Source organism: Tachysurus fulvidraco, chromosome 1 (genome assembly GCF_022655615.1).
Source record: "Tachysurus fulvidraco isolate hzauxx_2018 chromosome 1, HZAU_PFXX_2.0, whole genome shotgun sequence".
In the NCBI taxonomy this organism is placed as follows: Eukaryota; Metazoa; Chordata; class Actinopteri; order Siluriformes; family Bagridae; genus Tachysurus; species Tachysurus fulvidraco.
This window is the reverse complement of record NC_062518.1, coordinates 19,418,165-19,443,296: the sequence shown is the minus strand read 5'-3', so window position 1 is coordinate 19,443,296 and position 25,132 is coordinate 19,418,165. Positions and strand designations below refer to the sequence as shown.

The 25,132-nt window shown below is 40.4% G+C and overlaps 1 protein-coding gene across 2 annotated transcripts in view; it reads right to left on the bottom strand.

Moving 5' to 3' along the window:
* The window catches only part of ak5 (adenylate kinase 5), a 43,648-nt gene that overhangs the window by 17,147 nt on the left and 1,369 nt on the right, over positions 1-25,132 (bottom strand). For both annotated transcript variants that reach the window (XM_047811868.1, XM_047811865.1), the window contains 10 exons: positions 24,679-24,865; positions 23,237-23,383; positions 22,890-23,062; positions 19,581-19,694; positions 14,551-14,742; positions 7,049-7,139; positions 4,325-4,401; positions 2,035-2,104; positions 1,540-1,584; positions 673-836 (listed from right to left, as the gene is read on the bottom strand). In XM_047811868.1, coding sequence (XP_047667824.1) covers positions 673-836; positions 1,540-1,584; positions 2,035-2,104; positions 4,325-4,401; positions 7,049-7,139; positions 14,551-14,742; positions 19,581-19,694; positions 22,890-23,062; positions 23,237-23,383; positions 24,679-24,865 — 1,260 coding nt within the window. The remainder of the gene's footprint in view (positions 1-672; positions 837-1,539; positions 1,585-2,034; positions 2,105-4,324; positions 4,402-7,048; positions 7,140-14,550; positions 14,743-19,580; positions 19,695-22,889; positions 23,063-23,236; positions 23,384-24,678; positions 24,866-25,132) is intronic.

The following is a 25,132-nucleotide window of genomic DNA, read 5'->3' as shown; positions in this document are numbered from 1 at the left end:
GTCTAAAAATAAATGGAACGTTTTAGAAATTCCTCAATAATAAAGGAGTTTGCGGGGCTTCGTTCAGTCACCCAAATCTTTATCAGCCAATAGTTAGAACATTAAATAACTTTATAATATTTTTAATAAACATTTTGTCTCAATCGTGGTGTCCCACGTTCACGGAATTCTCTGGAAACTTCCCGAAGATGACGCGGCTTTATGGTGCGGTCACAATAACGAGAGAAGGATCTTTTATCTTTTTTTCGCCTTGAGAAAGAACAGAATCTTCTTTTAATGTAAATTCGCTCGTTTATTTAAAGCATAATTTCGATTTCACACACAGACAGATGCCAAGTCAGATGCCCGGCTTGCAAAAGTAGTTCATGATATCCTTGTTGCTAGGCAACTCCAGTGAATCATAACTCATCAGATTAGAGCCCGAAAACCTTCGGTGCCCGACGCTGAGAGCCGAATGACATCAAACAAACAAACAAAAAAAATAAAAAAATTTCGAACACAACGAGCAGCAAGAACACGCACTGGAGCATGATGGGACTTCCTGTCAGGTGACCTGTAGGATTTCACACACTCTGTACAACCACCTATTTTCTACTGACTCATTAAATCCTGTCAGGACAGAACGCATTTATGTCGGCGTGTACATTAAGGCGTCGGTTTGTGTGGCGGCACCTCTGGAAGTTGTCGCCCCGTCTCGAGCAGGTCTCGGAGGAAGCGTCCTCGCTCGCTGTGCGACTGCAGCTCGGTGCACAGCATGTCTCCAGGGCAGAGACGCTTCAATCCGTAACGTTCTTCCATCTTCTCACACTGCAATGCTTTGCCTGAGCCGGGACCTCCTGACACACACACACACACTCAAATCAGCTGTATTCGTGTGTGACATCATGATAAGTAACTAGGAAAACACATTTCTCTCAGTAAGGCTTGTGTCGTTGACATCAAAGGAGACTGGTGTGTGTGTGTGTGTGTGTGTGTGTGTGTGTGTGTGTGTGTTTGTGTGTGGTCCAGCAACAGACCCTGGCATCCATGTAAAGTTTGTCATGTCGCTTTCTCGAAGTTATTTAGAGAAAAGAGGCGAGACGAACATCTACAGGTGGGATGTGGTAGCTCAGTGGTTAAGGTGTTGGGCTACTGATCAGAAGGTCATGGGTTCGAACCCAGGTCCACCAAGCTGCCACTGCTGGGCCCCTGAGCAAGGCCCTTAACCCTCAGTTGTAAGTCACTCTGGATAAGGGCGTCTGCTAAATGCTGTAAATGTAAATGTAAATCTACAGGTGTCACTAGTCGACTAGCCGATCTGGTTGCCAGATATTCTGAAACCCCCCACCCGGCTAAGCACGATAAATCTCAAGTCACCATGGCGACGAATCCCAACTACGTATGGAATTGAAGCTGATGAGTGACAGCTGTAAAAAATGATGAAGGAAAGAAACGAACAAGCTCCGTGTCCTTTAAGACGTCGCTGCCTGAAGCAGACAGAAGCTCTAATGAGGCACCGAGGTGCAAATTAATGAGACGTTTTTGTTCTTCGAAACCTACCGATCACAAAGATGACCTTTGGTTTCTTCTTCTCTATGGGAAAACCTGCCAACACACACACACACACACACACACACACATACACACACACAGGATGTCACAAAGTGGCAGGTCAGATTTGAACATGAGGATTAATTCGCAGCAGAAAGACACTCTATTTTTACCTTCGGGATTTGATATGTCTCAGAAAACGTGAATGATTTTAAGAAACGTTATTTATTCAAGCTCTTTGGTTGATGTCCAAATGATCGCGAGCGAATCCACTCGAAGGAAACTAACATGCTAGCTTAGCGTCAAAATACGACAGGACAGAAAACATTTTGTTGCTAGAAGTAGCCTTGCAGTAGCCTTGCAGTACCACTTTCGACCACAGGGGGCGCAGATTTCCAGAACGTCCTGGTTTTTAAAAGGCTGCCGTGTTACAAGGCTGCGGTAGATCTGCGGAGCTCAGTTAACGTTAACGCTCACGTCTGTAGAGTCAAATAAAGCACTCACATTCTGCTGTACCATCTCCGTACCCTGCCGCCTCTTCCTCCTCCTCCTCCTCCTCCACCTCCTCGATAGCCTGTGCATAAGGAAAAAAAAAAAAGTTTTGTTTCGATTTATTTTCCGCTCAATGATCGCAGAAGCAACTGAAGTCTAAATGGTCACTTGTTTATATTTACAAGTAAGTCGATTTAATTCTAGGAAACAACAGGAAGCAAAATGTTCTTTACCGTGTTTCAGCGTTTTTTGTGTGCTTTCATAGCACATTTTATAATGGTCTAGTATACAGTGACAGCATATATATATATAAACAATTATTTTAATTAGAAACCGTTTCTGAAGCGTGAGAAACAATAAGGAGCAACGTGAGGGCCACGTCGCAGCCGTGAACCTCTTATCGTTTGTGAGTGACGAGGGAACGACACTGGGGTCGGATGATTCCTGTCATGGGTCTGTTACATGTCCTGTCATGGGTCTGCTGTAAAGAACCGTGACGCGACTCGTTTGGTCACGTGGGCGTCTCGGGAGCTGCTGATGATCCGGAGCTGCTGATGTGGGCGATCCAGAAGGAATGAGGATGACTTACTGTTTAAAAGGCACGTGTATCTGCATGTGCGCACACGCACACACACATCAGAACTACGATATGAACTAGAGATAAGGAAGCACTGAATTGCGATTCGGGACACAGCCTAGAGCCTCTAGATGATTAGATCCTCTTTTCTCTCCATCTAAAACTCTCTCCATCACTGAATCATTCATCCCAGGCGATCTCCAACTTATTAGCAAGTCTAACCTGTTACGGAGGAGTGTAGCGCTTCCTGTACTTGTGGAGGAGCACGTAGGCGGCGCAGGAAGCGTTCGTCGCTCAGTCCCGCGTGTCCGAGCGCTACACAAAACCGACCATCGTCAACCGTCCGCACGACACATCTTTCTCATCTCTTCTGCGTCACAGCGCAAAAGTTTGCCTCCTGTGGTTTTGGAACAACGGTGAATAAGACAGCGCCGATGAATCCTACACCTTCTCGGCAGCTTCTCGTTTCCATAGTAACGGCACCTTTATTGAAGGAGTCTCCAGAGTCAGTCTAGCGTGACGTTGTATACGCTGGTGAGGATGGTTTCCTGTCAACATGACCATGTGTTGTTTGTTTGACTTTTATTTCTTTCTTTCTTTATTTATTTATTGTCAGCAAAGCCCCACCCACGCAAACCTCCACGGCTTTAAGCTTCACGTCGTATTCGATATCTACGACAACTCAAACACACTCCGGCACGGAAGCCTCGGACTTTGTGCTTTTGGAAAGACGATCGGATCGCGGCGTGTTTGTTCGTGCTGTTTATAGAACTGTTGTCTGTTCTCGCTGCTGAGCTGCGCGGAGGTTGTTGAGAAAATCTCGAGAGTGGTGCGAACAGGTTGTGGGCAGCATCGTCGTCACGCTGAGCACGCGCACACACACACACACACACACACACACACACTCTCTGAGATCCGCATCAACTGTGTCCGAGCAGTTCTCTGCCCACGGATCAGTACAAAAGCATGACCCAGGACTAAACAACAGCAGCACACTGTTACCTAAAGTGTTCAGCTTTCATCTGTTCTTTTATTAGAACTATTTCTTCTTCATTCTGCTGTTAAAACCTCAACATTTGCTATTTGATCCTGAACAAACTCAATCTAAATGTTATCGTGAAGATCAGCGACCCGATGACAGCGAAAAAGTCGCAACGCTGACTCATCCTTCTGAACCTGGCGAGTCCGCAGCCAGTTTAAAGGTTCAAGTCGTGACCTAATGGTTAGTGAGTCTGACACGTAACCCTAAGGTTGTGGGTTCGAGTCTCGGGCCGGCCACGACTGAGGTGCCCTTGAGCAAGGCACCGAACACCCCAACTGCTCCCCGGGCGCCGCAGCATAAATGGCTGCCCACTGCTCCGGGTGTGTGTTCACGGTGTGTGTGTGTGTTCACTGCTGTGTGTGTGTGTGTGTGTGTGCACTTTGGATGGGTCAAATGCAGAGAACGAATTCTTAGTCTGGGTCACCGTACTTAGCCGTATGTCACATCACATCACATGACATTTTTTAATGCGCCTCATTCCCTTGACGATGAACCGAGGAGACAGGCCGAACCCCCGGAGCGCCGGGCTGTGTACTAACGAGGGTTTATGTGGCATTATAACGATGACAGCGCTGATTCGTTCCTAAATCACCGGATTAAAAGTTCTCGTTAGCATAAAATGAGCAGAGAACGAGACAGGCCGAGTCGAGGAAGTGAACTGAAAAGGACTGGGCATACTGTACCTGCTCGTCAGATCTGGAAGGACATTCGGCGAGGCTGGTGCTGTCGGCTAGCACGCTCAGGTCCAGCTCACTCGGGCCTGTGGACAAAAACGAACAAAATCAGAAATAAAAAACGTTCCTTTCTGAATACTTGATTCTGATTGGTCAGAAAGTGTTGACATCTGAAAGTCAGCTCAAACGATAATAATAATCACTGCTTATTTTTTTATTTTTTTGTTTCCATTAAATAGTAACTCTATTACAGTCCCGAGACCGGCGAGGGAAACGCTCGGGCTTTGTTGTATCTGAGAGCTTTATGAATGACTCCCTGCTGCTCTTCTTCTCTTCTTTAAGAGGAACAATTTCGTCTGATGTGTCCTGGCCAAACTGCGAGAGTAAATTCTGATCTGCTCTTTCATCCTTTCATCCTGGTTCAGGAGTGGTGCGCAAATCTCGTTTCAAACACGAGACTTATTGACTTACCGGGGCTTCAAAGGTTGGGTGCTATGGAGACAAGCAGGGGTTTATTTTTATACCTATAGTTTTATCTATGCTTCTGTTAGCCAGAGATTCTTCTTATTCTTATTCTTTTATCCAGTTAAAAGGACACTCAAGTTGGACGCTTGTGCCTCAGAATTATTATGATTTTTTAATCCAATGCGCTGACGTACTGACATACGGCGTCACCCCGTAGTGTAGGACATCTACATCATGAATGGTACTGACAGTATGACAGTGGAACGACCGCACCTTCGCATGCTTAGGTATGATTTCCATCACTAACGAATGAACGTCGTGACGTCGTCGGAACGTGGTGACTATACTGCAAGTAGAAACACATCTTGACATGTTTATATGAATAACAAACGAATGTCATGACGTCGTAATGCCAGAGTTGGGGTTTGCTACAATGACGGTGACATAAGAGGTCAATAACGTCACAGCGACGTCACAGCCATCTAATAAGAAATCAAGGTATGATTTTTTTTTTAAAGACGTCATAATGAGAGAGTTGTCGTAGCGGCATATACTGCGATTAGAAAGAGTGCCTTTAAAACACGACATGACGTGTTCTTGATTGATTTCCCGAAAGAATAACAACTGATGTCATGGCGCGATAATGACGTCAAAAGTGACATGTCACTTATAACAGGTGAATCATGTCACAGCAGTGTTATAACAGATTATATATAAATATTTTTATATATAAATAATATATATATATATATATAGATATATATATATATATATATATATATATATATATATATACATAATATAATGTGCCTCGGGTCGTTAGTTAAAGAATGTTGCAAGTTCTTAAATAGAATTTTTCCCATAACGACACGCGTCATACTGACAGATACGAACAGTTTAACAACGACATATCTAATTTATAAGAACTATAACGAGGACTTAACACCGTAATAGCTTTACGTGTTCGTGTGTTTTCTCCAGCCTTTATTTAAAGTGTGTTTTCATTCATGAGATCTTTAAGAATAACACAATGACAATGTCACGGTACCATAATGACAGACACGAGAATAGGAACGTCACCTAGAAGTATTCTTCTAGCAGTTTACCATCACACCTAATAACGTTTACTTTTAATTTCCTGTCCACGAGCAAATAATCCACCTCGCCGCCCCGCCCCCCCTCCGACTCACGAGCCTTTCTGCTTCGTAGCGAAGGCTTACAAACGGCCGCGTGGCACAAATCTAAAGCCATAATAAGCGGTGATTTCACACATTCAGGAAAAGGATTCAGCCAAAGTGGCTCTGTTAGAAGAGTCAAACAGCCGGTGCTTCATTCGGTCTATGTGCTTCGGGTCCTTGGATTTGAAGTGGACCTTTCAAGATTCTTTTTTTTTCTTTTCTTTTCTTTTTAAAAACACAAAATCCTGTGTGTTCTGAGAGACCTGACATTTTCTCAGAGAGTCGTGTTCCAATGGCATCACAACACAAAATAAAAATAAGTACTGATTTTACAACCGTTGGTTATCTCAAGTGAGGATCCTCATGGATGTATATATAGGCTGACACGTAACATCCATGTCCTCAGGCGTGCACACAAACGCACGCGCGCACACACACACACACACACACACACGCTCACGCACACGCTCACACACACAAACACTCACACACACACTCACACACACACACACTCACTCTCACACACACTCACTCTCACACACACTCACTCTCACACACACTCACTCACACACACACACACTCACACACACACACACTCACTCACACACACACTCACTCACACACACACTCACTCACTCTCACACACACACACACTCACACACACACTCACTCACACACACACTCACTCACACACACACACACACTCACTCACACACTCACTCACTCACTCACTCACACACTCACTCACACACTAACTCACACACAGTAATTTAGTGAGCGAAGAAATACAGCAGAACGTCAGGTTATATGAAGGTCAGTGTCAGTGCTGTTCCTTTGTGTGTGTGTGTGTGTGTGTGTGTGTGTGTGAGAGAGAGAGAGAGATTAAAGCTTGTGGTTTAACATTTCCTCTCAGTGTGGCTCCTTGACCATTTCATGTTTCTTCCTGTCCTGATCGGTGTTTCACAGACAGATGTCTCTCTGAATGTATGAACATTTAAAACACACTATGACTCATGCTAAAATGTTTAGCTCAGGCTTCTTAACAGCAGCATTTTTTACCTAATCAGTTTTGCTGCTGATTAGTCGTTACCTGCGACAGGTTCTTTGGTGGGGAAAAGCTTGTTGTCCACCATCATGCTGATGTCTGAGAAGACTTCCTCTTCATCCCGATCGGCGTCCAGCTGTACAGGAAGAAGAGATACGTTAACTTTCATCTCAAACTCTACTCAAATTCTGACCAATGAGATTATCCCTTGATTAGGAACACCTGCTGGTTTTCCCATCAGCCAATCACGTGTTCGCTTCGAATTCCATAAAACCATGAGATGCGTTTCTACTCAACACGGCTGTAAAGATCGATGGCTGTTTTCTGTTTTGCGCACCACTCTGTATAAACGTACGATTAGGAGACGTTTGGTGTGAGCATCAACTTGACCACGTGATTGGCTGAGGTGGGTGTTCCTCTTACAGGTGTATATACATGTCGTCTGTGTGGCGAATACGGAACCGTGAGCAGAACCAGATAGATATCTGGTGGGAAATTCCTCGTCATCCTCTGGCATTTATTTTTGTTAAACATTCCCCACGATCAGAAAAAAAAAAGTCCCTTGACGGACACAGAGAGCAGAGGGAAAGCTTTAAAAAGTCCGGCTTTTGTACCCTGCCAAATCCTGTAACAGTGCACAGTTCGTCTCAACACTCCTACGCCTCGCAGTCCTTCCAGTCTGTTGTCATGGAAACAGCAGCGGGTCAGGCGGGGGCTCCTTCGTTTTCCCTACTCATATCTTGGGGTTTTTCATTCAAGTCCCCCAAAAGATAAAAACCCACCCCTAAACTCCCCCCCACTTACGTGCGACAACTTGACATGTGATATGTGACAATTATCGACACTGAGACATCGCGATTTCCTTTTAAGGAGTGCTACAGTAAATGAATGACAGGAGGGAAGAGAGGGGAGGGGCCGAGAAGGTGATCCTAAGTGATGGAATCTTCATTCATTCATAAAAAAGATCTTTTACCTCAATCGCAATTCACTTCCTTAAACCGAATCACGTATTTTACCGTGGAGCTGATCAGTCACAAGCTCAAACAGGACAGTAACGCGACCTTAATGCGCTCGTACCGCACTAATACGTTATCGTTTCTATGGTAACGATCACCCGGGCGAAGTTTTCTCCGAGGGTGTTTATTTAAAATCATTTTTCTTTCCCATTGATGTTTCACTCCACACTCATCTCCATCTCCGTGCTCTCAATCGCACGCCAAGTCGTCTGTGTCGCCTTGGAGACGCCGCTGTCAATCGTAATGAGATCTGACACTAAAAGCGCTAAATTATACAGTACTGTAAATATATTTATAAATAATTTGTAAATACAGACTCACTGTATTTAAAAGATTCTCGAATCTGCCTCCAGGTTAATGTAAAGCTAAGGTTTTTTTTTTTCTTCAAACATCTTTTATACAGAAATCTACCGAGACATGAAAGGTTTAAAGATCCAGACGTGACATCACATCTCAGGCTGGTAATTAAACTGACCTCAGTGTGTGACTTCAATCGAAAGATAAATAAACAAGTTTGTGTGTGTATGTGTGTGTGTGTGTGTGTGTGACAATGTGGTATGACAGTTTAAAAGATGAGACGAGCCTCATCATCAGACATTTTCAGGCTCTCTCTCGGATCTTCCTCTCAGACCAGCGTCGATATTTAATGGACTTTAAATATCATGTGTTTTGACCTGAATGTAAAACCTATGTGTGGCCTATTTACATGCATCACTCAAATTCTCATCTCTGATTGGTTGAACACTTTTCCGTAACAACAATTCTGCAAAGACGAGTGGACCAAAATTCCTCCACAGCTCTAAAACAGACTCATTTCAAGTTATCGCAAATGCTCGAATGCAGTTCTTGCTGCTGAGGGCGGACCAACCAGTTATTAGATTTAGGGTGCAAACACTTTCACACAGCACCATGTGGGTTTGGATTTTGTTTTCCATTAATAATAAAAACCTTCATTTAAAAACTGCATGTTATGTTTAGTTACGTTAGCTCTGACTAATATTTAAATTTGTTTGACGATCTGAAACATGAAATTGCGACAAACAAACGTGCAAAAAAAATAAAAAATCAGGGAGGGGGCCAACACTTTCACACCACTTTATACTGTCTACTATTCTATTTAATCGCCGCTGTGCCGTCACCATGGGAACAGCGAGACCGAAAACGGATCAAAGAAAAGACATAAATAACTCTGTCTCTTCACCCAACCTTCAACCTCGATCCCCCTGGATCCTCCCTTGGGTAATATAGTTCTCTCAAACTGCCCCGAGTTTGTTAACGGTGTTTAAATGCAGGGCCGAATTAGATCTTTGCAGTCCGGCACCAGAGTCACGTCTGGACCCTCAGATACGCTCGGGAATGAAAAAGAATGTAAATTAGCCAAATAATAAATAAACAAACAAACAAACAAACAAACAAACAAACAAATGTGGATCAAGTCTTCGCTCAGGTTCTTTAAACGGAGAAAATGTTATTCATTTCTTTTTTAAAAAGTTCATTTTAAAAGATGCCCCATGATGATTTAACGCAATTGGGAAATTTTTTTTTAAAAACATTTAAAAACACTACAATAAAAATTAGGAACGTGACATGAAAATGTGCTTTTAAATCATTTTGTTTTCTTGACACACACAAAAAAAAAATTTAACAACAATATTTATCACCACAATATTTATTTTTCAGTGAATTTCTTGTTAAAATTAAAATAATCCAAAATTACAGTAATTATTTTGTTTGGTATTTTAAAACAATTCGTCAAATGATTTATTTTTAATTATTACCGCCATGAAATTGTTTATTAATGAAATCCACATGATTGAAAGGAGTCAAAATTATTTTGAAATAATGTTAAATGATTCAACTGAAAGAGATGAATTCACTCTCATATATAAAGATATTATTATTATTATTATTATTATTATTATTAATAATAATAATAACAATTGTTATTATTATTATTATTATTATTATTATACAATAATAATAATTATTATTGTTATGATGATGATAATAATAATAATAACAATAAATTGTTATTATTATTACTATTATTATTATTAATATCTCCATATATGAGAGTTAATTCATCTCTTTCTCTTTAATTATTATTATTATTATTATTATTATTTATTATTATTAGTATTATTATTAATATCTCCATACATGAGAGTTAATTAATCTCTTTCTCTTTAATTATTATTATTATTATTATCATTAGTGTTACTATTATTATTATTATTATTATTATTATTATTATTATTATAAAAATGCTGGTTTTTGTTCCAGTAAAACAGTTTATGAATTATTTTCATATTTTACTTTTTTTTCCCCTGGACATATGGACAAATGCTTAAATAAATAAATAAATAAATAAATAAATATGGTGCTGATCATTTAAAAAATGTTTTCAGAATTTTCAAATTCCAAATTCTAAGACATTATAGTATGTATTATCATATTATTATAGCTCCTGATCTCCGCGTTGATTATCGAATGAATCCTCTGCGATTAACAGCAAAATCCAGAACATTACCATCGACTGTTTTCTGATGAGCAGCTGAATGCAGGGTTTTTTTCTAATCACACATATTATTATTAATAATAATAACAATTGTTATTATTATTATTATTATTATTATTATTATTATTATTATTATTATTATACAATAATAATAATTATTATTGTTATGATGATGATAATAATAATAATAACAATAAATTGTTATTATTATTACTATTATTATTATTAATATCTCCATATATGAGAGTTAATTCATCTCTTTCTCTTTAATTATTATTATTATTATTATTATTTATTATTATTAGTATTATTATTAATATCTCCATACATGAGAGTTAATTAATCTCTTTCTCTTTAATTATTATTATTATTATTATCATTAGTGTTACTATTATTATTATTATTATTATTATTATTATTATTATTATTATTATTATTATAAAAATGCTGGTTTTTGTTCCAGTAAAACAGTTTATGAATTATTTTCATATTTTACTTTTTTTTTCCCTGGACATATGGACAAATGCTTAAATAAATAAATAAATAAATAAATAAATAAATAAATAAATATGGTGCTGATCATTTAAAAAATGTTTTCAGAATTTTCAAATTCCAAATTCTAAGACATTATAGTATGTATTATCATATTATTATAGCTCCTGATCTCCGCGTTGATTATCGAATGAATCCTCTGCGATTAACAGCAAAATCCAGAACATTACCATCGACTGTTTTCTGATGAGCAGCTGAATGCAGGGTTTTTTTCTAATCACACAAAAAGTCACACGTGCGCGTGTAGACGACGCTAATCAAAGGCGCCCTGGTTGCAATCGAACGGTGGCGTGATATCCCTGGAGAAATCAGGGTCTGTAGGATGACATCTGGAATGAGCGTGAGCTGTAATTAACGCCGTATTAGTCCCTGGGGAAAAAAAATGCACTTCCTTTTCGAATGGCTTTCATTTCAATTCACACATGATTAGGGTTAAAGTGTTCGAATTCCTTTTTTCTCTCAGCGCCAATGTGGACGCGTAATTAAGGAGCGCTACTGAGACCATTAGGGAGTGATGAGTAATGCTGTTAAGGTCAAAATCACCACAAATTATAAATTCGAGTAGCAACATATCATCCAAGATGATGGTTCACTTCGCGTCTAACATCATTCATCACTTTATACTATTATCGTGTTAATCTGATAATGTTGAAAACCTTTTGCGTGTCGAATTGCTAATATCTTCAACTCTCTTTTCTTTTCTTTTCTTTTTTAAAATTTTCCAGCAGTTGCGATGGAAAACTTCACAAAGTGTCATTTTCCCTCGCTTCCGAGAGCCACTTGAAGGACAGGAGCCATCATCTGCCCATCCATCCATCTGTCCATTCATTCATCCATCAATACATCCATCCATCAATTCATCCATCCGTCCCTCGATCCAAAATCCCCCCTCTATCCATCCATCTCTCCGTCCATCCTTCCATTTAGTGACCTACATTTAAAACTCAAATCCTTTGACATGTTGAATTCTGTCTCAGTCACTTCACTTCCATCAAAATAATAATTCCTCTGTTATTCGTAGATGCGATTTCCTTCTCAAACTGTCTATCAGATGAAAGACTAGAAGGTGCATTTGCATTTTTAAGCATGAACCAAACTCAGACCGCTTTAAGATTAGGGATGGGTACCGAAACCCGGTGTTAAACTGGCCCCGGTTGCTAAACTATGAAAGACCGTAGTATCAGTAAGATCTGACGCTATCGGTTCTGCTTTCGGGTGCTGGAGATCAAAATAAATGTACTATGTATTCGTGCTTAATAATGTTATCGCCAAACATTTCTAATTTGTCTGTGAGATCCGCGAGATCTCTCATGTGCGCCGCGGAGGCTGTCTGTCACACACACACACACACACACACCAACAACAACAACAACGAGCGCGGCGCACACAACAGCGCGAAAACTACCGCGTAATACAAAGAGTGACGACGGCTGATAGAGCAAAACGTACAAAAGTGTGGTTATACTTCACTAAAGTCGATGCAGACGGCGCTCGTCGTCATAAATGCAACAAGATTTTTGCATGTGAGGGCGGAAACACGAGCAATCTGTCAAAGCATCTTTCAAAAGTGCATTACATGCAGACAGAGAAATGCAAAGTTTTCGACTGCCTAGCTAGCTCGTCTCTGGCGGCTGCCCCATCTACGTCAGGTATGTAATGTATGCTAAAATCATGTTGAATCCACGTTGTTCACGTCATTTAAAATAAACGTACAATCTCCCTAATTGGTTTGCTTACCTTACGTTGAAATACCGTTAATACTGACGTTATGCATTCGACACTTGTTTTTAAAATCCCAAATAAAGAAAAATCAGTATGTAAACATTTATTTGGCTAGTACTAGCCAAATAAATGCACTAGCACTTCAGGTTAGTTTACAAAATAGCCTACATATAAATAGCCTATTTAGAGTATTTTCATGCTGGTGCATTGACAAATGTATGATATTTAGACATTATATCCAGAAATTAATTTGTAATGATGAAATGCAGATTAATTTAACTTAATCATGTGAAAGTACAAAGTACTTGTATTTCAACACAAAGTACCGATAAGAATACCGTTAAAGCAAATAAATCGTACGTGCCGAAAAGCAAATAAATTGTGGCGTTTTTCAAAAGAAAAAGATGATTTCATTATTTATAGCAATTCTATGTAAAGGAAAACATCTATTTAAGCTCACAGTATTCACATTTCCAATTTATAGAATTCCAAAACCAACAAAAACAACGCAGCTGGTGGAAACTGTGATCATTTTATAGTCTGTGCAGTGCGCGAAGATGTGATTTGAAGAATCTGATACAAATTGATGGTCAATTTAAAAAACAAAACAAAAAAAACAAAAAAATACAATGGAGAATCATCAGCAATATTTTAGGAGGTGACAAAAGTCCTGTATCTATCACAGTCCTGCAAAAGGGTCCATTTTCAGCTCAGAAAACTCATCTCATACGTGTCTAGTTTGCTTTCTTTGTCGCAGAAATTCAGCTGGAATCGAATCTGTACCCGAGTGCTTCGCTGTTCATGCTGCGAAAGACGAAACAAAGACGTTTTCCAGGGAAAAGGAGCAGACTCAGCTGGAACAAGCCACACTTAGCATTACTCATAAGCAAGCTGTGCGGATCTGACGCGGCACGGACGCCTTCTTCTCGCTAAGATCTTCGGCCTTCTTTGGTTTCCATGGTTATTCACCTGAGGGGTTTGAGGAAATGGGACAATTGCCCCTGTTACTCAAGTTTAATTAATGCTAAAATGAGCTGGTTCCAGTTACACGATCCCTGGGCTCCTAGTCAGCCCAAGAACGTCAACCTTCAGTGATTAGCGTTAACCCTTTATCCGGATATAAAGCTTTGTTTCTTTATTTACTAATTAACAATATACAGTATGTCTCACTTTAATACACCTTCTGGTCCCTTCAGAAAGATTAGCGCTGCTCATGAGAAATAATCATGCCTGAGTTCGAGTAGCTCCAGTCCAAGACTAATCCAATGTTCGTTCAGCTAATATTTTTTCTCCACAAAATCAGACCGACTGAACTTCCCCTAATACCGCACCGCCGGGAAGGCGATCCCGTCGCTCGCTCGGATTAGACTACAGGAGAAAAAACAGCCGGACAATCGTTTCATTATTCGTGTCCGGCTAGGCTGTCAACGGTTACGGCACAATGAACAAGTCAGATGGTGGAAAGATGTTGGAATGCATTTCGCTGCATGAGATTAACATCAGGCCTACAGGATACTAATGAAGTCAGATTATCAGAAAAAGATTGCTCAGGTACCAAAAAAATCTTTTACCTTCAAGATTCATCACTTCTTAATTTATTCAATAAGATTGCATGGTTGTTTACGTTCAGGTTAAAAGAAGATACTTACTGGACTGTTTTTAAGCCTAAATTTATAATTAGCTAAGCAGAGTCTACGGTAAATAATAGTTAGAAGAAACAAGGCAATTTATGTACTTACCGTGACGATGAGGCCTTTCTCCTGGAAGTACTTAACCAGTGGCACCGCGTTCTGTTTGAAGTTGGCGAGGCGTCGCTCTGTGGCTTTGGGGTTATCGTCCGGCCGTCCTTGCTGCTCTGCTCGTTTTTCCAAACGCTCCTTTAAATTCTGGTTAGAGCATGACAGGAACACCACCAGGTCTGGAGTACAAATCTGAAAAACAAGAAAATCTCATGTTGCTAGGATTAACCGGTTTAAGCTACACATCCGGGGGGCATGGTGGCTTAGTGGTTAGCACGTTCGCCTCACACCTCCAGGGTTGGGGGTTTGATTCCCACCTCCACCTTGTGTGTGTGGAGTTTGCATGTTCTCCTTGTGCCTCGGGGGTTTCCTCCGGGTACTCCGGTTTCCTCCCCTGGTCCAAAAACATGCATGGTAGGTTGATTGGCATCTCTGGAAAATTGTCCGTAGTGTGTGAGTGTGTGAGTGAATGAGAGTGTGTGTGTGCCCTGTGATGGATTGGCACTCCGTCCAGGGTGTATCCTGCCTCGATGCCCGATGACGCCTGAGATAGGCACAGGCTCCACGTGACCCGAGAAGTTCAGATAAGCGGTAGAAAATGAATGAATGAATGAATGAATGAATGAATGAAGCTACACATCCACAAATTGGTAAAAAGACATTAAATCGTGCAGAATCACTGCACCAAATTTCATTCCAAACATGCAAACGGTTCTTGCCACATTCATTGCTGTGTTTTAATAGATACCAAGGCAGAAGTGTTAACACCGTGTAGTATAATTACACACTGAGTAAGGAATCAAACACTTGTGGGTGTGTTGTTCTGGGAAAATAATCAAATAATCAATTTTTCTTAATAATCATAAACATATTTGTTCACGATGTGTGTGTGTGTTCACTGCTGTGTGTGTGTGTGCACTTTGGATGGGTTAAACGCAGAGAACAAATTCTGAGTATGGGTCACCGTACTTAGCCATACATCACGTCACTTTCGAAACATCCCTGAAGCATGGGAGTTCCTGTTCCTATACCGTTATTATTAAACTGCCCTGGAATGAACTGGATAATTACAGGCAAGTTTTTATCCTCCTTAGAAAGTGATACTTTAAAAAAAAAACCTCTGGGGACAACCGTAAGGGGACAACCGTAGGGTTCTACATTTCTTAAGAACGAGGTAACTACTGTAACCGGTAAAAAGACTTAAATTGAACCCGGTTTCTGCAATTATTTAAGAATATTCCTGATGATCGTTGGCAGAATTAAAATAAACCATCACACATTTATCATGCTGCCATGATCTAGGTTTCCATGTGTGCATATCTGCATAATCAAATGCTACTGATACTAATAAGGGTTCGTTAATCTTTAAGCAAACAGTCACGACTTATGAAGTCATATATTATGAAGTGTGGGGGGGGGGAATGCCATAGGGACCTTTGTTGTACTTTTTACGCAATAAGCTGACACACACTTGGCTGACGCTTTGCTTTATCTTCCTCTCAGCTCCGGAGCCAAACATTAAACATTCCCAAATCAAACATTGACACAGCCGGGCTAATTTACGGTTACTCGGTCGCATCCGAGGGAATATCAAACACTCATTAATCTGTTTGTGAAATTGCAGCGCAAGGCTTCGGAAATGATTTCCTGTAGAGAGAAATAAGGGAAAGAAGGAGTGCAACGATGAGGTCAAATATTAAAAAAAAAAAAAAAGACATTTCAAAGGGCACTTTATCCAGTGCTCCTATACAGATGCAGTAACACACACATAATGCCCTGGGCTGATACACGCTTCCTCTGCCATCCATCCCACTTTCCACAGACATTTCCCTTGGGTACGTCCATATCTGTCCCCGTCCCCGCTGGCTCACATCTGTCCATCTTGAAACAACCTCTATGTGCTTTTTCGGGCACCAAGACTCAATCTTGCTTGCTTTGGTGCCATTGCTGAGCTTTCATAGGGCTAAACGTGTGGAGCTAGAAGTCACATGCACTCCCAGTTACTGACTGATGTTGGTTCTTCATCCAGAAATGAACATTAAACCCAGAAATATGGACTAATCTGGACTGGACAAGTATCTAGACAACCAAGACAAATATCCAGAACAAAGTATATTTGTTGGAAAATTGGTCAGAAATAAAGACGAAGGTTCAGATAAGGAGATTTCCATTTCTTCGATCTTTCACCAAACATTCTTCTAAGAAGGCATTCTTATCACCATGGCGACCGTAGCAAACCCGAAAAGTGCTAGGCTCGCGTTATGTTCTTGTTCGTGAACATTTAATTGAACAGATGTGGAAAATGCTTGAAGAAAATGCGAGACCCATCTTAACATAGATTGGGAAAATAACAACACATTTCTGAATCACTTGCTTCTCCTAAGGTTGCCATGGTATCGGCACCAGCATCTGGACTGTGATCCAGCAAAATTACACTTGCCTATTTATGTTTTTTGTCTCGTCTTTTGTCGATCGAATGAGGTTTCCGATTCGAGAGGTTGTTCTCATCACCATAGCAACCATAGGATTGGAGAACGCTCTTGCTCCTGCGCAGTCGATTGGACAAAAAATCGTTAACATCCAATCACTAGTAGCACCTCTAGCATCGGACGATAGTAAGCGATTCTTATCACTATAGAAACCACGGCAGTGGAAACCTGTGATAACAATAATAGTAGTAAAAATAATTCTCTCTCCAATCAGAAGATTATGGTATTTGTTCTCGTCGTCATAGCGACATCAGCAAACTTGAGAGGCGTTACATTCTTGCTCGCAAATAGTCAATTGGACAAAATGGAGAGGAACAACCAGAAAAAAAAACATTCTCTATGACACATTTCCAGGGCTCCCACCATGTTGCTATGGTGATGAAAACAACTCTAATTTCCAATCAGTGGACTCTGAAGCAGCAATATTAGTCTGTATTTTTTTCCTTTCCAGTCTCTTTACTCTTACACCATCTTTCTAATAGTACACCCCTCGGACACGAGTCATTCCCGTCACCATAGCAACCAAACTTTCTGGAAATTTGTCTCTGTTTTGTACAATCTGGCTTTGCAACTGCCCAGTCATCAGACCCCTGGAGCGCAGGACTGCTTCCCCCGGAGCAGTTATATAACTAGGCACCTTATCTTCGGGAGTAAGGCAGGACAGAAGGCCCAGATAGCACTCTAAATACAGGGTTATTCCCATCAAAGTTGGATGTAAACAAACGGATGGAGAATCTTCACCTCAACATTCCTATCTTCTTATTTACTTCTTTCGTATCTTTCATGTTTCCTTCTCCGAGGTAACTGTCTTCCCTCTCTGTCTTCCCTTGTTCCATTTCACCTTATTTTATTATGTCAGCTCCGTCACCCACCCCGTCCACCACACATGCCTCCTAATCTGGCCTCAGAATTTCGCTTGAACACTTTCATGAATTGGAGGCATTTTTTTTTAAGTGGCATCATGACACACAACATGTGGCTCATCTTCTTCACAGCGATGACAAACTAACAAAAAAAAATCATTCAGCCCTCGCTGGTGAAAGGCAAACTGACTCCACGTCGTCATGTCTATATTTTCTTCTATGCTTAGACGCGTTAAAAACATCAGTCTGATTGCCGCCTGCTGACATTTTCCAACAATATTTGGTTGACATTTGGATGGCGTGCGAGGGTGAATCTGTCATCGTCAGGTCTAAAGCCGGGGTTTGTTCCATTTTTGATACTAATCCACTCCCAACTCCGACTCCGACTCCTCCGCACTCCCTGGAAGTCCTTCTTAATTAAAGTAATTCGTTACATGTTATTAGCTCAGGATATTCCAACGGCCTCTGTTAGTGGAGTGGAACTAGAAATCATTGAGCCCATAAGTGCGTTCCCTCATCGAGGAATCAAAGCCAGTCTTCAGCATGACAGGCGGAGATACTGTCCAATAACAGATCTAGTGTCTGGTGTCTTCTGATATACTGCATGTTACAACTTCCTCTTTCCACCACAACACACAGCGAGCCTGATGTGGGTTTGATAAATCGCAAACGCCCCTTTTTTTCATGGCTAGTTTCTTCCAGCGTATGTGTTTGTGTGTGTATGTGTAGAGACAGATGTCTGGAATTAGCCTTGAGGGCATTGCTCAATCCTTTTAGGAGCCAGATAAACAGCCCTTATCTCCTTGCGTATGCCTTTGACGCTGAGATGACGAGTATGTTCAGCCAGAGGAAAGGTCCGGAGGTGGGGTCTGGAGGTTCTGGAGACGCATGCGTATGAAATGTTGTGCCTCATTCAGCGCCTCTTGTTAAAGGAGATTTGTGACAGCCGGTTGAAACGGTTTTTGCAAGGCAGCAATCAGAGGTACGACGTCTCGTTTTATTGTTTTACTGAGAACCGTGTCGAGGGAACCAGACTTTTTGTAACTCGGGGTAAAAAAGACAGATGTGATGTGAAATGCAGTTGAGTGGTAGGTGATCTTCCTGAGGGTGCACATGACCTCAATGACAAAGGACCAGAGAGAGTACAATGGAGAGAAATAGACCTGCAATTCAATCACCAACCACCAAAACACTGAACTTGCAAACCAAAGACAGATCCCTAGTGCCAGTCATGGCTTTGTTTAGCACTCACCATGTTCCACACATAACAGTCCCTTCAAAGCAGCTCTAATGGTAATCATCATGAGCACAGATCAGGACTTTCCACAAAGCCCATTAAAGCACTTTTCAAACGCTAGCGGCCCTTGCTTTCCAACCTCGTAATCGACTTCGGTCGATTTGGCTCACGGCTGTGAGAGAATCCATTAGCTGCTCCCCCGATACTGACACGTTATGTTCCGCTCACAACACTTTCCCTGCAAGAAATTAGCACGCTGCTCTCAATTAACATGACGCTTCACAAAGAAGGAGAAAAAGCAGCTGAGGCTCGGCGTTACATGAGCGATCCTTGCTTATTTTCGTTGATTAACTTCCTTCTTCACTACTGTACTAATTAGCTCTAAAAACCTTGCGAGTCATACAGTGAGCATAGAATAGAATTTTGTGAAAACACACCCACCTGATCTTCGAAAGAAAGCGCCTGTGCCACATCCCGAGGAAAGCCGTCGATGACTATTCCACTGGCATCCGGCAGCTTCATGATCTTCTGCTTGATCTCCGTGATGGTCGTCTCCTGTAAGGAAGAAAGGAATCTGATTAAAGTGAACTTACACTGCTGGGTTATTCCAAGAGTTTGAAAAAGATCCTTCAGTCGTTTTGCACGTAAGAACAGAATAACATGAACTTCAGTTAACATTCATATACTTTAACATTCAACACGGTGGCATAGTGCCTGGTGTTCAGAAGTCTGCTGAGATTCTCCACAGTCTCTACACAGAATGCTGCCAAAAAAACATCTTGTATGCAAAGAATGATTCCATTATTGGATGTTGGTGAGAGAGATCACAGGAGAACAACCAGACTGGTCTGGGCTGACGGAAAGGATGAAGTAGCTCAGATCTTCACTTTACAACCATGGTGAAAAGAAAAGAGTCTCAAAATGCAGAAAACATGAGGTGGATGAGCTACAACGGCAGATCACATCTGTCACAGGAAGTCAGGAGTTGAACTTCTGATGTTGTAGCCCATTCACTGATGATATGTGTGTGTGTGTGTGCTGTGATGCTTTTCTGCTCACCATGGTTGTAAAGAGTGATTATTTAAGTTTCTGAAATATTCTGTTGTTTGAGTTGAACATTAACTGAAGCTCTGGATGTGTATCTGCAATAGTTTATATGCTGTAATGCACTGCTGCCATGTATCCAGTATTGACTTCATTAAACTTATTTCATGATTCAGAAATCTTTCCTTCCGGTGTATTGCTTCAGTCCACATTAGCAGTAATACATCATGGCTATGAGAGCTTTTGAAGGACATAGATTTTTAATTAAAAAAAAAACCAAAAGAACAAAAACACAGCTGTCTTATTTCTTAGAAGAGAACATGATTGGAATTTCAAATGCGGCGTAAAAACTCCCGAGCACATACACGCTTTCCGTGCTACCTACGAACCACATGGCAGATAAATGCTACAGAAATGCTGACACAATCAATACATTTAAGCACTTTCTTTTGTGTGTGTGTGTATATATATATATATATATATATATATATATATATATATTTTTATATATATATATATTTATATATTTATTTATTATAACAGAGCTCCTGAAATGAGCAATTGATACACGACACAAAAAAATCGTAAAAAAAAAAATCACCAACATGAGATATCTAGAATTCCACGAATGGCAAAAGTTATGATGCCCAAACGATGAACTTAATTAGAAACACAGCTAATTACTTGCTAATATTTCTTAATACTGCACAACATTTTGTGTTTAAGCACTGATTTTATTCTTCTATCGTTTTAAAAAAAAATCCTTCTGACAGACGATGAATGCCGTTTCAGGACTTGAGAGAAAACTGACGCCCACACGACGTTCTCAAACTCATGCAAATTAGCCACTTTTTCCCCAAAGCCTACGCACTTTCACTGTTATGATTTTACAAATCTGTCCATCTTTGATTGCAGCCACAAATGACATGACAGACATCGGCCACGGGTCGAGTTTATACATCCATTTGTCTTAGGCTGCATTAATACTTCACATTTTTTAGGAATAGATTTTTTTGATGGGTTTTTAAGTCACTGTAGTGTTTCTTCTGAAAGCCTCCCGACCAATCACGATGCAATCGCTAGCTACGGTAACTAAAAATAACAGCGTGCGCCGTCATACACTAAAGTGAACGCCGATCTTTTTTTTTCATCTTTAATACTCATCCAGACAGCATGCTTACTTTTACACAGTATTAACCTGCATGCCAGATGTTGCGATAATCCACTACCAATTTCCACCTTAATCTTCATCCTAATCTCATGGTGTATCGCAGGCTTGGCCTTTATATCTTATAGATCTGATGCAGCTTGGGATTAGTGACTCGTTGTCCATTTCATCCGCTCTGGACTAATCTTTATAGATTGACTCTATCGAGTGCTTTTAGGAATAAAAAGCCTGAAACGTTGATGGTTTCCTGGTTCAGCCTCCTGTGAGCCTCATTTCGCGAATATATTTCACTCAGAAAGTCCTTTGTATGAGCGTTTCCCTTAAAATGGCCGTACAGGAAAGGGTGTCGAGGAACACAAAGTTATTGTTGGCCAGGAATTTAAGACTTGTTATTGTTAGTGGTGGAACTCAAGTTGTATTTTTATTACCGAGCCTTTTCCCTTTTGTTCCCCCCCCCAAAAACACATACTCAGGCACAAACCTAGTCTGGGCTTTGGACAGAAAGTAAGCATTATGATCTGAGAGGATTTCTCACAGGAAATCTGAGGTGATCTGTGTTTCTAAAAATGTATGACATCAAACAAACAACAGGATTGTATTTTACCTCGAAAAATCTGATTTACCCAGTGTCACCCTATTTGGGACTGTATTTCTACTTAGCTGCGCAACAGGGACATAACCTGAGATGAAAAATGGCTAAATCGATGCACTTTACCTCAGATTAGCAAAAAAGCTACTTCATTAAATTGACTAAAACAGATTGTGAGCCTTATTTACTTTCCCCCTTTTCATCAGGAGGGGTTAAAAACACTTCATCATATCATATAAGTAGCTAACTAACTAACATTTCTCAATACTGAACTCCAAATTATTTTCCTATAGCATAGCTAGCTAGCTAACACAGTGTCGAGCCAGTATGACAGAGAGGATGGCTGTGTATAGAGCAGGTGATTATCAATAATGAACACTGACTAATTAACATTGGTGCAGTCCTATTAGAGACTCAATTCTTTTATAAATTCAGTAAAGAATACAAGATACCACAAAATTATGTACGCAGTTCTTAGTCAAAATTTTTGGCTTCACAAAATTGTCTAGCCATCGAAACAAGCTAGAAATGCAAACATTTTCTCATCTTAATTTTCCACGTAAGCAAAAATGTCACCTTAATCACTTGTCGATCGAAACAAAGTAGTAATCATCGAAAGAGCTAAATATTTTAATATTTAACTTTTTAGGGTTTATACTGGAAGAAAGCGTAAAAACCGAATTAGCATAGTAATTTCTTTCTTCCCTGATTCACTTCTAAATTAACCTCTAATTAGCATGTTTCCTCGTGATCACATTTGCTAATCAATGAACACTGTACTGTTAGTTAGCTTCTGCGTCTCAGGGTTAGCTTGAAAATGTGCTACATTCACTAACTGAGGAATGTTGTGCCTTTAATTACCACATTTCTCCTGGCTAGCCAAAGCAGGCTTTGCTAATAAATGGACAACAGGCTTTCTTTGTTATGTGTTACACAGAGAAGCTGTTACCTGAGGCGCCAGTTCACCGTTAGTAATGATCCGAGCAATCAGACTCCACTTCCTGTTGCTGGTTGCATTGTGGATCATCTTCTTTCGCAGCAGCTCGCCCACGGAGACATACTCAAAGCCGTAGCGCTCTGCAATCTTCAAGCTCTGAGTGCCTTTACCACTGCCCGGACCACCTGAAAGTGTATTTATTTAATTAAATTGTCTCTTCATAGCTTAACCTCCTATTTTTAAAAAAAAAAAGTTACACTAAATAACACCTGACTGATGTCTGAGGTTATCCCAAACATTTGTTCGTAAGGAAAGATTACCACTAAGATTGCACTTACCAGATTTGAAATTTCACTCACCGATGATGAGGATGACTTTGGGCCGTGGTCTGGACGGGTCAAACACTTCGTACTCTTCGATTAACTCTGCTGTTTCTGACAAGTCCGAGTCACTCTCAATGGAGAACTGGTGGATCGGTGGTAGGCGTTCGTACCTGTCGGGTAACACTGAGAGAAAAAAATACATGTGTTCGCAAGAGGTAATCTTTCCTTACGATGTTACCATTGTTAACATGTAAGTAAAACATACAAAGCTCCCAATTTAGTATTACGCAACTGGCACATCTATTCAATTCAATTCAAATTTCTTTGTATAGTTTTAAATAATGGAAATTGTCTCAAAGCAGCTTTACAGAGCATAAGAAATATTGGTTATCGAAAAGATGAACATTATACAAAGATTTATATTTATATCCAGTGAACAAGCCTGAGGTGACTGTGGCAAGGAAAAATATTATTCCTTGGATGGAAGAGGAAGAAAACTTGAGAGGAACCAGACTCAAAAGGGAACCCATCCTCATTTGTATGACAGTGGAGGGTGTGATAATAAAGATTAGATTACATAAACTGTAAATTGTCACACGTTTACCCTGGTTATCTCGGTAACACTATGAATCTTCAACTTTATTTAATACACTCATGTTGTATTTGACAACATTTCACCTAGCCAGTATGAAATTTTTTTAAAACAATCACCCAGGTTCATTATGGCCAAAATTTAAGAATAGCGGGTCCTCGTTGTTTGTTTTCACAGGCATTTAAAGCCAGCAGTGAAAGAAACCCAACAACAAGCCAGCTCACGTTGCAACATGCGGATTGCAAAACAATTAGCTCATTGTCTAACATCTCCGATTGAGTTGGTTTATTTTCTTTCCAAAACAAACTGAGCGGTGAGATATTTGCTGTTCATTTACTTATTTGCATAGCCTACGGCAAAGTGTATTTATAGGCACACAAGCCTGTTTGTGGCCAAAGTTCTGTGCAGGTTGGTGGCGTCCCTTCCAGAGAGGCTTATTAATAGTGTTCCTAGGATCCTGAGGAATCCTGAGTTTTAGTGCTGGAACTACCTCACTCACAATCTGTTTGATAAATACACACCCAGATATCCAGTACAACTTCATGTGGAAACTTCTAAAGGCATTAAATTTAAATTCATTTCAGTTGTCTAATATGGCTACCGTCATAATCGTTGGTGAGATAGATGACTAAAAGTCTTAAAGCACAAGTCCAAAACTTAAAAAAAGGTCTACAGTTAGGGAAACGACCCTTGATTGAGACTCTCTGCTCTGCTGCTTTCCTTACTTTTGTAGAATTCATTACTACAAAAATACTTCCTACAGTATCTCACACGTCATTACTGTGAAATACAGATGATCTAGTCTGCCTATTGTTAAGAGCTATCTCAGATTCCGCCTCATTTTGACAGCAAACCACAGCAAAGTGCTGTTCCATATTTTCTTTACCGTTGCGGAAGAAAGACCGCCTTGATTGGCCTCCGTTGAGTGGTGGCAGTGACTTTTTCTCCTGTCCAACAAATGTGTCCCACCTCACTTTTTCAGTACCACCAAGCTCTCGAACCTTCTTTAGGCACAACTCCATGTACTCGATGGGATCCTCCGGCCGGTAATACATCATTCCTGTCAGCAAACTCTGGAGAACCAAGAACACAACTTAACTTGGTAAAGTTGTTTGAAAAAAAAAAAAAGAACAGAGATCTCCAGCTGTGGTTTCTTAATCATGTAAAGATTGTAGAGATCCACAATTACAGAAGCAATTAGTCGGGCATGGTGGTAAATATTGTGGAAGGGGTTCTAGAGACTTCTGATTGATCTAGAATAAGAATCTGTCAAGCAGTGGAGTATCTAGAACTCTTTAGACCGTACAAAGCATGTATATCAACATGTATCTTAACAACAA